Source organism: Schistocerca gregaria, chromosome 9, assembly GCF_023897955.1.
Source record: "Schistocerca gregaria isolate iqSchGreg1 chromosome 9, iqSchGreg1.2, whole genome shotgun sequence".
Taxonomy (NCBI): Eukaryota; Metazoa; Arthropoda; class Insecta; order Orthoptera; family Acrididae; genus Schistocerca; species Schistocerca gregaria.
Window position 1 is genome coordinate 238,436,533 of NC_064928.1, and position 12,205 is coordinate 238,448,737.

General features: G+C 45.2%; 1 protein-coding gene across 1 annotated transcript in view; it reads right to left on the reverse strand.

Annotated features, from left to right (window-relative positions):
- The window catches only part of LOC126291536 (protein PRRC2A-like), a 695,341-nt gene that overhangs the window by 99,738 nt on the left and 583,398 nt on the right, over positions 1-12,205 (reverse strand). Inside the window, exons 17-18 of the mRNA XM_049985037.1 lie at positions 7,867-8,020; positions 7,718-7,791 (exon numbers count right to left, since the gene is read on the reverse strand). Coding sequence (XP_049840994.1) covers positions 7,718-7,791; positions 7,867-8,020 — 228 coding nt within the window. The remainder of the gene's footprint in view (positions 1-7,717; positions 7,792-7,866; positions 8,021-12,205) is intronic.

Below are 12,205 nucleotides of genomic sequence, written 5' to 3' on the forward strand. Positions count from 1 at the left end.
CCACTGCTTTTGATGATTGATAATGCCTCCCACGAATGCGTTTCTTCATGTTAGGGAACAGAACAGAGTCACACGGGGCAAAATCCGGACTATAGGGAGGGTGAGGATTGCACTTCACGTTGATTTTTTAAAGATATTCAGCAACAACAATGGCAACATACGGCTGCGCAGCCTGCTTCAAGGAAATGTGGTCTTTAGTGCCTGATGTGGGCTTGCAATGTTTTCAGGACATCCCTGCTGTACTATCCAGTTACTGATGTGTGTGCAGGTATAGCGTGCATATCAAAGAATGAGATGACCATAACTTTCCCAGCAGGAGCAACCACTCTTGCCTTTTTTTTGGGGATGGTGATGAAGGAGGTTCCCACGCTGACCTTTTCTGTTTGCTCTCAGGATCAAAATGATGTAGCCAACTTTCATCAGCAGTGATTACATTTGAAAGAAACTCCGGATCTTCCTCTAACGTAACTCTAACTGCATGCAGACCTGCACGCGAATGTCCTTTTGTTCGTGAATCAACAGTCTTGGATCCCACCGCGCACAAGCATGTGGCATGCGTAATTTTTCTGTCACCAACGTGTGGGTGGCACGTAATGAAATGTTCAGTATTTCAGAAAGTGATCTTAAGGTCATTCGTCGATCCTTTCTCACAATGACAGCAGCAGTGTTGATTTTTTCTTCCGTAAGAGCAGTAACTGGAGCACCGGGTCCAACTTCTTTCGAAATTGATTGTCTCCTCCCTTTAAACATTTTAAACCACCTTCGAGCTGTGCTGCAGGGAAGAAAAGACTCTCCATAGACCTTCTGTAACCTTGTATAAGCCTCAGCTGAAGATTTGTTGAGACGAAAGCAAAATTTCAGAGCCTCATGTTGTTCCTCACATGTTACCTCCATTGCAGCGGCAGGCGATACTCAACACGTCGGACCTTGCCTGCCTCTCACAGGCGGGAACCAATGAAACTACTACGGCGTGTGTGTCGCACGTTAAGCTAACAGAATATCATAAGATTAAATTTTAGCGCGAAAAATTATGACCATAAAAATTTTGTTCTTTCTTTATTGAGCAGCCCTCGTAAAACAAAAAAAGAAAAAAAAATACAAAAGAAAGAAGAAAAACCGGCTGTATTTGATCTCTCACAAAAATTTTCTCTGCGTAACTGATTAATGGCGTGCTTCCGGATGTTTTACCGAGTTGTTGTTTCCATTTCGTGAACAATATTTCGACGACCGGCCCAGCTATCTAATTTGCTCTTATGTGCAGCAGTCTGTGACACATAACAGCAAAACTTGAAACACGTGAAGTAGGCAGCTGGGTCGGTCGTCGAAATACTGTTCACAAAATGGAAACAACAACTCGGTAGAACACCCGGAAGCACACTATTAATCGGCGTGACATCGGCAAGAGCTTCGCAGTGTTCCCAGTATGGAAACCACGAGCCAGTCCTGCATTTCAGAAGCTGGTACCACTTGAATGACAGCAGACTGTAATCGGAGCTTCTCAGCACGTCTGCAAACCGAGAAGTTGCATTAAAGTTGAAGTTTTTATTTCTCTACTTATTTATCTATTCTAGTTCAATATCCTTGCAACAACAATGGTGTGTTACAAGTGAAATTTAACTTTTTGTGAACAATTATAACAATAACTTTTAGTGTGCTTTTTCTGTCTACACTGAATATTGACGTAAGTTTACAATATTTATCATATTAACTTTTCTGTATTCCCGATTATTCTTTCTGCCATCACTGTAATATTTGGGTGGCTACGTGTACGCTACTCGTATCTTTATGTTATCTTTTTCTATTCTCAGCCGAGCCTTCCTTTCCTGTCACTGGAGAAGAGCTAGAGGTTTTAGTTAAGTTCAGTCTGTTTGAACTATTTTACTACTATCTTTGTTATACTCAATTATTATTACCACTACAATAACTATAACTAAAACTACATAATATACAACAAATACACTTACTACTAATACTACTACTACTACTACTACCCCACAAATGTTAGTAGCCGCCGTCGCTACTGCCACCACCTTCAGCATCCTAAAGCGAGAACTATTAAAACTTATGCTACTAATACTCATGTTACTACTAAACTCGTCCTACGGTTACAGTTGATGACGTCTCCGTCGCAGAATCTAAGAGGACGGTAAGTACGCTCTGCACCAGAACGCCCACGCTGTCGGCTCCAGGAGTGCCTCGCTGCCTCCAGACCGCAGAACAGTGGGTCAGTACGCATCTTATTTTCCACTGCGAGACACTGACTTCTTCTCAAGCCCTGGGCTCACCCACCGGCCTTCCTCGCCTTGCCTGTAGCACTCCTTGACTGCAGCTACGCCTTGTTTTTGCTGAGGGACCATCGGTTAAAAGATTCAGAATATCAAAGCGTTCTTTGACTTTCATTATGTGGTTTACAGATATTCTCCCTCAATCCTACTTAGCGGTCCTCGCTATATCTTGAACTAGGGGATGTTCCCAAAGGACATGTAGCCATTTCACCACAGTCACAGCTGGTCGTTGCCTCCTTGCAACTTCTGTTCGAATCTGTAGCAGAAAGGTAGTGGACCAGTGCCCTACTTGACTCAAATTGCGCTACCTCAAGCCTTTGACTTATATCTGGAAAAACCGAGACGTTCTCTTCCCTGTACCTCAGGAATTCCACCTCTGCTGTCTTTCAGTAAATATTAAAGTTGAATCTTCCTGGCAGATTAAAATTGTGTGCCGGACCGAGACTCGAACTCGGGACCTTTGCTTTTCGCGGGCAAGTGCTCTACCAACTGAGTTACCCAAGCAGAGCACTTGCCAGCGAAAGGCAAAGGTCCCGAGTTCGAGTCTCGGTCCGGCACACAGCTTTAATCTACCAGGAAGTTTCATATCAGCCGCACACTCCGCTGCAGAGTGAAACTCTCATTCTGAAAGTATTAAAGTTCTTTATTTGTCAGAATGTCTGCAGGTGCGATAGTGAAGCACCCACGCCAGCGTGGAAATATTGCTCGGCGTACTTTCCTCACTGGAGCGGCAGTCACAGCACTGCCATCGTACTGTAGCCCACAACTGCGGATAATATCAACTCCTGCTACAACCTTTGCCCGATGTAAATAATTTTATTCACGATACAGTTACCTGCCCTTGCTACTTGCTATACGTGAACTTTAAGTGTCACTTATTCATCCAAGTACACACCTAAATACGTTGATCACACATCTTGAATTATCGCCAGGTTTATATTTATCAATGGGTTCTCTATAACTCTTCCTTTAAACAACGTATTATGCTGATTTTCCAGTGACACCAGGAGTTGCACCTGTGCACGCGATTCGTGCAAAGATTCTGGGATGTCACCCTAATTCCATAATGAACTTTCACTCTTCGAAACTTCCTGGCTTACTAAAACTGTGTACTGGGCCGTTACTCGAACCTGGGACCTCTTCCTTTTGTGGGCAAGTGTTTTACCAACTTTTTAAAATATTTCTGTTCTTATTTCTATCCATCCGTTTCTTCGTCAGTTTCCGTCAGTAGTTGTGTGTGTGCGGATGTCGCATGATACCTCTCAAATTCCATCGATAAAACCTTCATGCTGGTCCCACAAGATACACAGCAGAACTTACCCAAAGTTTGGAAGGTAGAGGAGATTTTAAGCTTGAAGATGAGGTACCTGAGAAAGTAAAACTATGAGGGCGGGGCGTTACATATGCTTGGATAGCTCTGTCGGTAGACAGCCTGCCCACGAAAGGCGAAGATCACAGGTTCGACTCGCGGTCCAACAAACACTTTTAATCCCCCACGAAATTTCAGTTTACCGTAATTATTTTTAGAGAATCTCCACTGTTGGCGTGCATCAGAAGTAAGAAGTGATTAGCGTGCGTTACACTTCCTAACAATTCCTGTCTGGAATAAATGCTTCACAGAGCTCTTGCCGCATCAGATATGTATGTGTTCCAAGCTTTCGACGGCTCCCTCAATTGTCTACGTCAGGAATTACCCGTAGTCTGTGTGGTCGACTTCCGTCGTCAAACAAAACTAAAATTCCGATCCAACAGGCCTTAGAAGGTCCAACGGTACCGGCCGACCGCATTGTAATCCCCAGCCAATAGACGCCACTGGATGCGGCTTTGGAGGGGCATGTTGTCAGCACACCACTATGCCAGATGTTGTCAGCTTTCGTGACCCGAGCCGCTAATTCTGTCAAGTAGCTCCTCAGTTGGCCTCACAACAGATGAGCGCATCCCGCTTGCTGACAGCGCCTGGAAAACACTCAAATGATACCCAAGCCCAACAGTCTTTTAACTTCGGCGATCTTTCGGGAACCGATGTTACCAATGCGGCTTGGCCGTTGGTTGCTTTCTCGTCAAGATGTCACGAAATCACATATCTTCCATATGCTATCAGAGTACGTAGATGCCTGCGTTGGAAGAACGTCAGTAGCGATGTTGATTTTGTTAGATGGTGGATGACTCAATCGATTTCTCCGCATCCTCATCGACTGTAGGTCGCCGAAGTGGCGTCAAATTGAAAGACCGGCACCCGGTGAACAGTCTGCCCGACGGGGAGAGGGGGGGGGGGGGGGGTGCGGCCCTATCCATACGAATAAATAAATCAAATAAATCTACTTATCAGAGGAAGGTGCTTGATCCCTAGCCACCTGAACTTGACAGTAAGTTTACAGGAAGAATGGTACAGTATTCCCTTGAAAACCATACAGGACCTGTATTTATCCATTCAGAGACAGCTGGAACCTTTTTTGAAAGTCAACGGTGTTCTTACACTGTATTAGCCATGGTAATGTATTGTGTTTGGGGCGTTTCCATAATTTTATCCATGCCACGTTTGTGTACAGTTTACTTGGGGAGTTTGATAAGTTTAGCAAAAAAGCCAAAAAAAGTTTGTTTCGTAAGCAGTTCACATTACTTCTGAACATAGTCTTCTATGAGGGCTAAGCAGTTGGGCCAGCGATCCACCAGTTTTTTCATTCCATCGGAAAAGTTGGTTTGTCAAAGTCGCAAAACACTCGTTGCCTGCAACTATCACTTCCTTGCTTGATGAAAATGCATTCCCAGCAAGCCAAAGTTTTGTCATGGAACAGAAAGAAGTCATTTGGGGCTGAGTCTGGTGAACAGGGTGGATGAGGAACCAATTCAAAGGCGAAGTCATGCACTATCGCCAAGTTACCGTTGATATGTGGGATGGCGCAATACGCTGTTGAACGCGCACATTTTTGCTTTCTAACCTTAGTCTTTTTTCAGCCAACGTATGTTTCAAACGTTTCAACAATGAAGCGTAATACGGTCCAGTTATAGTTCTGCCTTTTTCCGAGTAATTTATGAGTATTATTCTTTGGGAATCCCATAAAACAGTAATTGTCGTCTTACCAGCTGACAAAAAGGTCTTTGCCTTCTTCGGCACACTTTTACCAGCCTTTGTCCATTGTTTTGACTACCGTTTTGACGCTAGTGTGTAGTGATTGATCGAGGTCATCGACACTGACAAACAGCCGCAAAAATCCTCACCGATTACGATTAAACATCGACAGACATTGTGTTGAAATGTTGTGAGGGTGTGCTTTCGGTCGACTATGAGCAATCGCGACACGCACCTCACTCACAGCTTCTTCAAAGCCAATTCTCCGTACATGATATTACGTTCTCCCTCAGTTGAGATGCCTACAGTTCCAGAAATGTCACGAATTTTTGTTCGGCGGTCTTGACTCAACTGCACCGCCAGAGCACGCCTCATCTTCGGTGCTTCATTAATCCAACAGTAAATAGTCTTCAGTGATGATGCAGAGTTCACATGGACTTGAAGCAGTTCTGTTGTGATTTGTGTGGGAGTCCAAGTCATCAAACGAAAATGCTTACCAGCATGAAACTCGGTTTGTCCGATTTTCAATTACAGATGAAACACCAACGAATTCAGACGGCTGTCAACAGTGAACTGTACACTGTACATTGCTGGAATACTTTGTACTACCCTTGGAGTAATCGAGCTTATCGACCGTGAGTGCGCATCAAAAATCTTCCGCTCCATCATGGAAATTTACCAGACTTATCACGAAATGGAAGTTGATTAGATTGATTGCACTTTTTCAATAGACCTACACTAGTTCGCGGGCTCTATAGAGGGTGTTACAAAAAGGTACGGCCAAACTTTCAGGAAACATTCCTCACACACAAATAAAGAAAAGATGTTATGTGGACATGTGTCCGGAAACGCATAATTTCCGTGTTAGAGCTCATTTTAGTTTCGTCAGTATGTACTGTACTTCCTCGATTCAGCGCCAGTTGGCCCAATTGAAGGACGGTAATGTTGACTTCGGTGCTTGTGTTGACATGCGACTCATTGCTCTACAGTAGTAGCATCAAGCACATCAGTACGTAGCATCAACAGGTTAGTGTTCATCACGAACTTGCTTTTGAGGTCAGTGCAATGTTTACAAATGCGGAGTTGGCAGATGCCCATTTGATGTATGGATTAGCACGGGGCAATATCCGTGGCGCGGTACGTTTGTATCGAGACAGATTTCCAGAACGAAGGTGTCCCGACAGGAAGACGTTCGAAGCAATTGATCGGCGTCTTAGGGAGCATGAAACATTCCAGCCTATGAGTCGCGACTGGGGAAGACCTAGAACGACGAGGGCACCTGCAATGGACGACGCAATTCTTCGTGCAGTTGACGATAACCGTAGTGTCAGCGTCAGAGAAGTTGCTGCTGTACAAGGTAACGTTGACCACGTCACTGTATGGAGAGTGCTACGGGAGAACCACATGTTTCTGTACCATGTACAGCGTACGCAGCCACTATCAGCAGCTGATTGGCCTCCACGGGTACACTTCTGCGAATGGTTCATCCAAAAATGTGTCAATCGTCATTTCAGTGCAAATGTTCTCTTTACGGATGAGGCTTCATTCCAACGTGATCAAATTGTAAATTTTCACAATCAACATGTGTGCGCTGACGAGAATCCGCACGCAATTGTGCAATCACGTCATCAACACAGATTTTCTGTGAACGTTTGGGCAGGTATTGTTGGTGAAGACTTGATTGGGCCCCACGTTCTTCCACCTACGCACAATGGAGCACGTTATCATGATTTTATACGGGATACTCTACCTGTGCTGCTAGAACATGTGCCTTTACAAGTACGACACAACATGTGGTTCATGCACGATGGAGTTCCTGCACATTTCAGTCCAAGTGTTCGTACGCTTCTCGACGACAGATTCGGTGACCGACGGATTGGTAGAGGCGGGCCAATTCCATGGCCTCCACGCTCTCCTGACCTCAACCTTCTTGACTTTCATTTATGGGGGCATTTGAAAGCTCTTGTCTGCGCAACCCCGGTACCATATGTAGGGACTCTTCGTGCTCGTATTGTGGACGTCTGTGATACAATACGCCGTTCTCCAGGGCTGCAACAGCGCATCAGGGATTCCATGCGACGGAGGGTGGATGACGTATTCTCGCTAACGGAAGACATTTTGAACATTTCCTGTAACAAAGTGTTTGAAGTCACGCTGGTACTTTCTGTTGTTGTGTGTTTTCATTCCATGATTAATGTGATTTGAAGAGACGTAATAAAATGAGCTCTAACATGGAAAGTAAGCGCTTCCGGACACACGTCCACATAACATATTTCCTTTCTTTGTGTGTGAGGAATGTTTCCTGAAAGTTTGGCCGTACCTTTTTGTAAGAGCCTTGCAGAAGGTGACGTCGGCGGCCTACCTGCGGGGGCTGCGCGCCCTGGCGTGCTGCTGCGGCGTGCCGGCGTCTGCGGGGGCCGCGGCTGCGGCTGCGGCGGGGGCGGCGTCCTGGCCGCCGGAGGCGGGGGCGGCGGCGAGCGGCCGCGGCAGCTGGATGCGCATCTTCTCGGCGGGCGGGGGGGGCGGCGCGGGCGCCTCGTGCTGCACGTACTCGTCCAGCAGCGCAGGGTTGATGGGCGTGGTGGAGCGCGGCCGCTCGATCCGGCAGGTGTGCACCTCGGCCGCCGACCGCTGCCGCACCGGCAGCATCGGCACCGCCACAGACCTGCGGGCCGCCGCGCCGCTCACCGCCCCTGCTCCCTGCTACACCTCTGTGCGCTCGCTTTTGACACTACGGATGGCAGAAACCGGCCAGTTTTTTGCTTCTGAATAACCGGAATTTTCGGTAGTTGTTTGATCCAGGCTATAACAGATTTTCTGTATTTTTTACCAATAACTGGATAAAAACATACACTACCGGCCATTAAAATTGCTACACCACGAAGATGACGCGCTACAGACGCGAAATTCAACCGACACGAAGAAGATGCTGTGATATGCAAATGATTAGCTTTTCAGAGCATTCACACAACGTTGGTGCCGGTGGCGACACCTACAACGTGCTGACATGAGGAAAGTTTGCAACCGATTTCTCATACACGAACAGCAGTTGACCGGCGTTGCCTGATGAAACGTCGTTGTGATGCCTCGTGTAAGGAGGAGAAATGCGTACCATCACGTTTCCGACTTTGATAAAGATCGGATTGTAGCCTATCGCGATTGCGGTGTATCGTATCGCGACACTGCTGTTCGCATTGGTCGAGACCCAATGACTGTTAGCAGAATATGGAATCGGTGGGTTCAGGAGGGTAATACGGAACGCCGTGCTGGCTCCCAACGGCCTCGTATCACTAGCAGTCGAGATGACGGTCATCTTATCCGCACGGCTGTAACGGATCATGCAGTCACCTCTTGATCCCTGAGTCAACAGATGTGGACGTTTGCAAGACAACAACCATCTGCACGAACAGTTCGACGAAGTTTGTAGCAGCATAGACTATCAGCTCGGAAACCGTCGCTCCGGTTACCTTTGACGGTGCATCACAAACAGGAGCGCCTGCGATGGTGTACTCGACAACGAACCTGGGTGCACGAATGGCAAAACGTCATTTTTTCGGATGAATCCAGGTGCTGTTTACAGCACCATGACGGTCGCATCCGTGTTTGGCGACATCGCGGATATCGCACATTGCAAGCGTGACTTCGTCATCTCCATACTGGCGTATCACACGGCGTGATGGTATGGGTTGCCATTGGTTACACGTCTCGGTCACGTCTTGTTCGCATTGACGGCACTGTGAACAGTGGATGTTACGTTTCAGTTATGTTACGACCCGTGTCTCTACCCTTCATTCGATCCCTGCGAAACCCTACATTTCAGCAAGATAATGCACGACCGCATGTTGCAGGTCCTGTACGGGCCTTTCTGGATACAGAAAATGTTCGACTGCTGCCCTGACCAGCACATTCTCCAGATTTCTCATCAATTGAAAACGTCCGGTCAATGGTGGCCGTGCAACTATCTCGTGACAATACGCCAGTCACTACTCTCGACGAACTGTGGTATCATGTTGAAGCTGCATGGCCAGCTGTACCTGTACACGTCATCCAAGCTCTATTTGACTCAATGCCCAGGCATATCAAGGCCGTTACTACGGCCAAAGGTGGTTGTTCTGCGTACTGATTTCTCTGGATCTATGCACCCAAATTGTTTGAAAATGAAATCAGATGTCAGTTCTAGTGTAATATATTTGTCCAATGAATACCCGTTTACCCTTTGTATTTCTTCTTGGTGTAGCAATTTTAATGATCAGTAGTGCATTCACGGATGACTGCACGTTTTGCTACAGGCGGCATATTAAATTTTCGCAACGTGCATGCTTGGGTGGACGAAAATCCACATGCGTAGGTGATTCAAAATCACCAACAAAGGGTTAGTATTAACATCCGGCTGGGCAATTCGTAACCATATCATTGGCCCATAGTTACTGCCAAGGAAAGTAACAGGATAGATCATCTCATATTTATTAAAGATGTTTCGCCTTTCATGTTGGATGTAATGTCACAAAACGTTCGGATGGACATGCGGCTGGAACACGTCGTAGCTCCAGCACACTTTGATGTCGATGTGTGGAATCAACGTCGCATATAGTAATCGATGGGTTCGTAGAGGCGGATCAATTTCATGGTCAGCACGATAGCCAGATCTGACACCTCTCGACTATTTTCTGTGGAGCAATACAAAATACGGATATAACAGGATCAAAAACACACGTATTTGAATAGCGTGACTTATTGCCGTATTTCCCTCTACTTAAAATAACTGCACTGTCCGAATTACAAAGTGTTTCTACTGACCTCATAGTGTTGTACAGCCACTCAGTCTGCAAAGTGCAGGTCTGGGGTTTCAATGCAGCAAATCATACCGGGATATCTGACCAGTGCCACTTTTTCAAATTGAATTCGAGCAGTCCAACATCACACTTGTACCAAAGTTCCTACCTGACAAGGGCATAGTTCAATCCGGCATGTGAAAACTTGCTCTGAAATTTTTTGCATAGGAAGAATACCTCGAAAGAAACACAGTGTAAAATTTTTAGGAGCTCAAACACAGGAAATGCATTTAAAAATGATTTAAAATTCGTAGCGCACCAGGCAGCTGTAGAAAACGCATGCACAACACGGCGGGCACAGCGACTTCGTTGTCGGCACGTTAGTAAACAGGTAACACGGCACAACGCGGTTGTCATTTGTAAAGCAAATTTCAGTTTTCGTTGACAGTTTCTCGAACACAATCATTGACAGCTATTATTTGATCGAATTCACAGCTCATTTAGTCTAATATCGATAGTAATTAGCAGGTGATTCTAAGATTTCGCTAAGTGTTAACAATGGGGATAAAACTGAACGAGTTTTCTTTGTGATTACTTTGTATATGCTTGCTAATATCCTCTGTCTTTTTGCAGGTTCCAGAGTTTCATAGCCGGCCGGAGTGGCCGAGCGGTTCTAGGCGCTTCAGTCTAGAACCGCGTGACCGCTACGGTCACACGTTCCAATCTGCCTTGGGCATGGATGTGTGTGATGTCCTTTGAACCAGAGTTTCATAGTAATTGTGAAATCCAATTAATGGTTTCAACCTTGCAAAGGTGGTATACGAAGACTGTGGAATGCAATGGAAATCACTTACTTCACCTGGAGGCATACACATGTTTATTTATTAGTAAATTTCTTGGACATTCATTCAAGCTACGCGGTATTAGCCGAGCGGTCTGAGGCGCTGCAGTCATGGACTGTGCGACTGGTACCGGCGGAGGTTCGAGTCCTCCCTCGGACATGAGTGTGTGTGTGTTTGTCCTTAGGGTAATTTAGGTTAAGTAGTGTGTAAGCTTATGGACTGATGACCTTAGCAGTTAAATCCCATAATATTTCACACACATTCATTCGAATGATGTTGAAAGTTTGTTAGAAATTGTCGAAACATAAGAAGAAACAGAAAATAAGTCTCACGATTCTGTGAAAACACTCATTTCATTTGTAGTATATTTAGAGACCTGAAGCCTAATATTCTAAAAAGCAGGCTATAAATTACACAACTTTACATGTAATAGTACATTATTCCATATTAGCAGTAAAATTTGTTTTGAGCAATAACACAAGGCTAATAACAATGGGCTGCAAAGAAAATTAAATCAGTTGTAGGACACGGACGGAGTGTTAAAATGATAAATGTTAGTAACTTGTCTCGGCAGAAACGTCGAACCCGTACACCTAAAGTAGTGTGCAAAATCAAGTCGTCTTATATTATTGAATGAAATACATCATGAGTGTCTGTATTTGTTTCTACTGTCTAAGAAGTAGTATTACATCTTTTAAGTTATTATTTAGGGCATACCCATTGCACTAGTTGTGTTGCCATATCCAGACGTAGTTCTTTCTACACGTTGTATGTTTGTGTTCACGATGCCGTTTTCCTCAACAGTGCGGCAAGGCGGGAACGGTGTCTCGGAACATGAAAGATTTGTGAAGTATTCCTCTATTGTCTTGTTGCTTAAATTAATTACATTTATTTACATTATTTAGTTATCATATTTAAAGTGCAGTTTAGATACATCAGCCAATCAAGTGCTATGTCTGCTTTTCTTATAATTATGCTATTTACATATTTTAGGTGTTTTACTCCTTATATGGCGAGTCTGTGTCTCATGTTTTTATTGTTTGTGCCATTTTCTGTGTCTGGATCAACATCCGTGTCTGTGACTGTGTCTGAGTTTGCGTCCTCCCATGGAAACTGTTGTGTTTTTTGTGTGTTCGAGATCTGCTGTAAGGATTTTGTTCAGTATAATGCCCCTGAAACCACTGTAGCACCATTCTGACCCTGTAACACGGACAGTTATCTTGCTGAAGCAGTCTT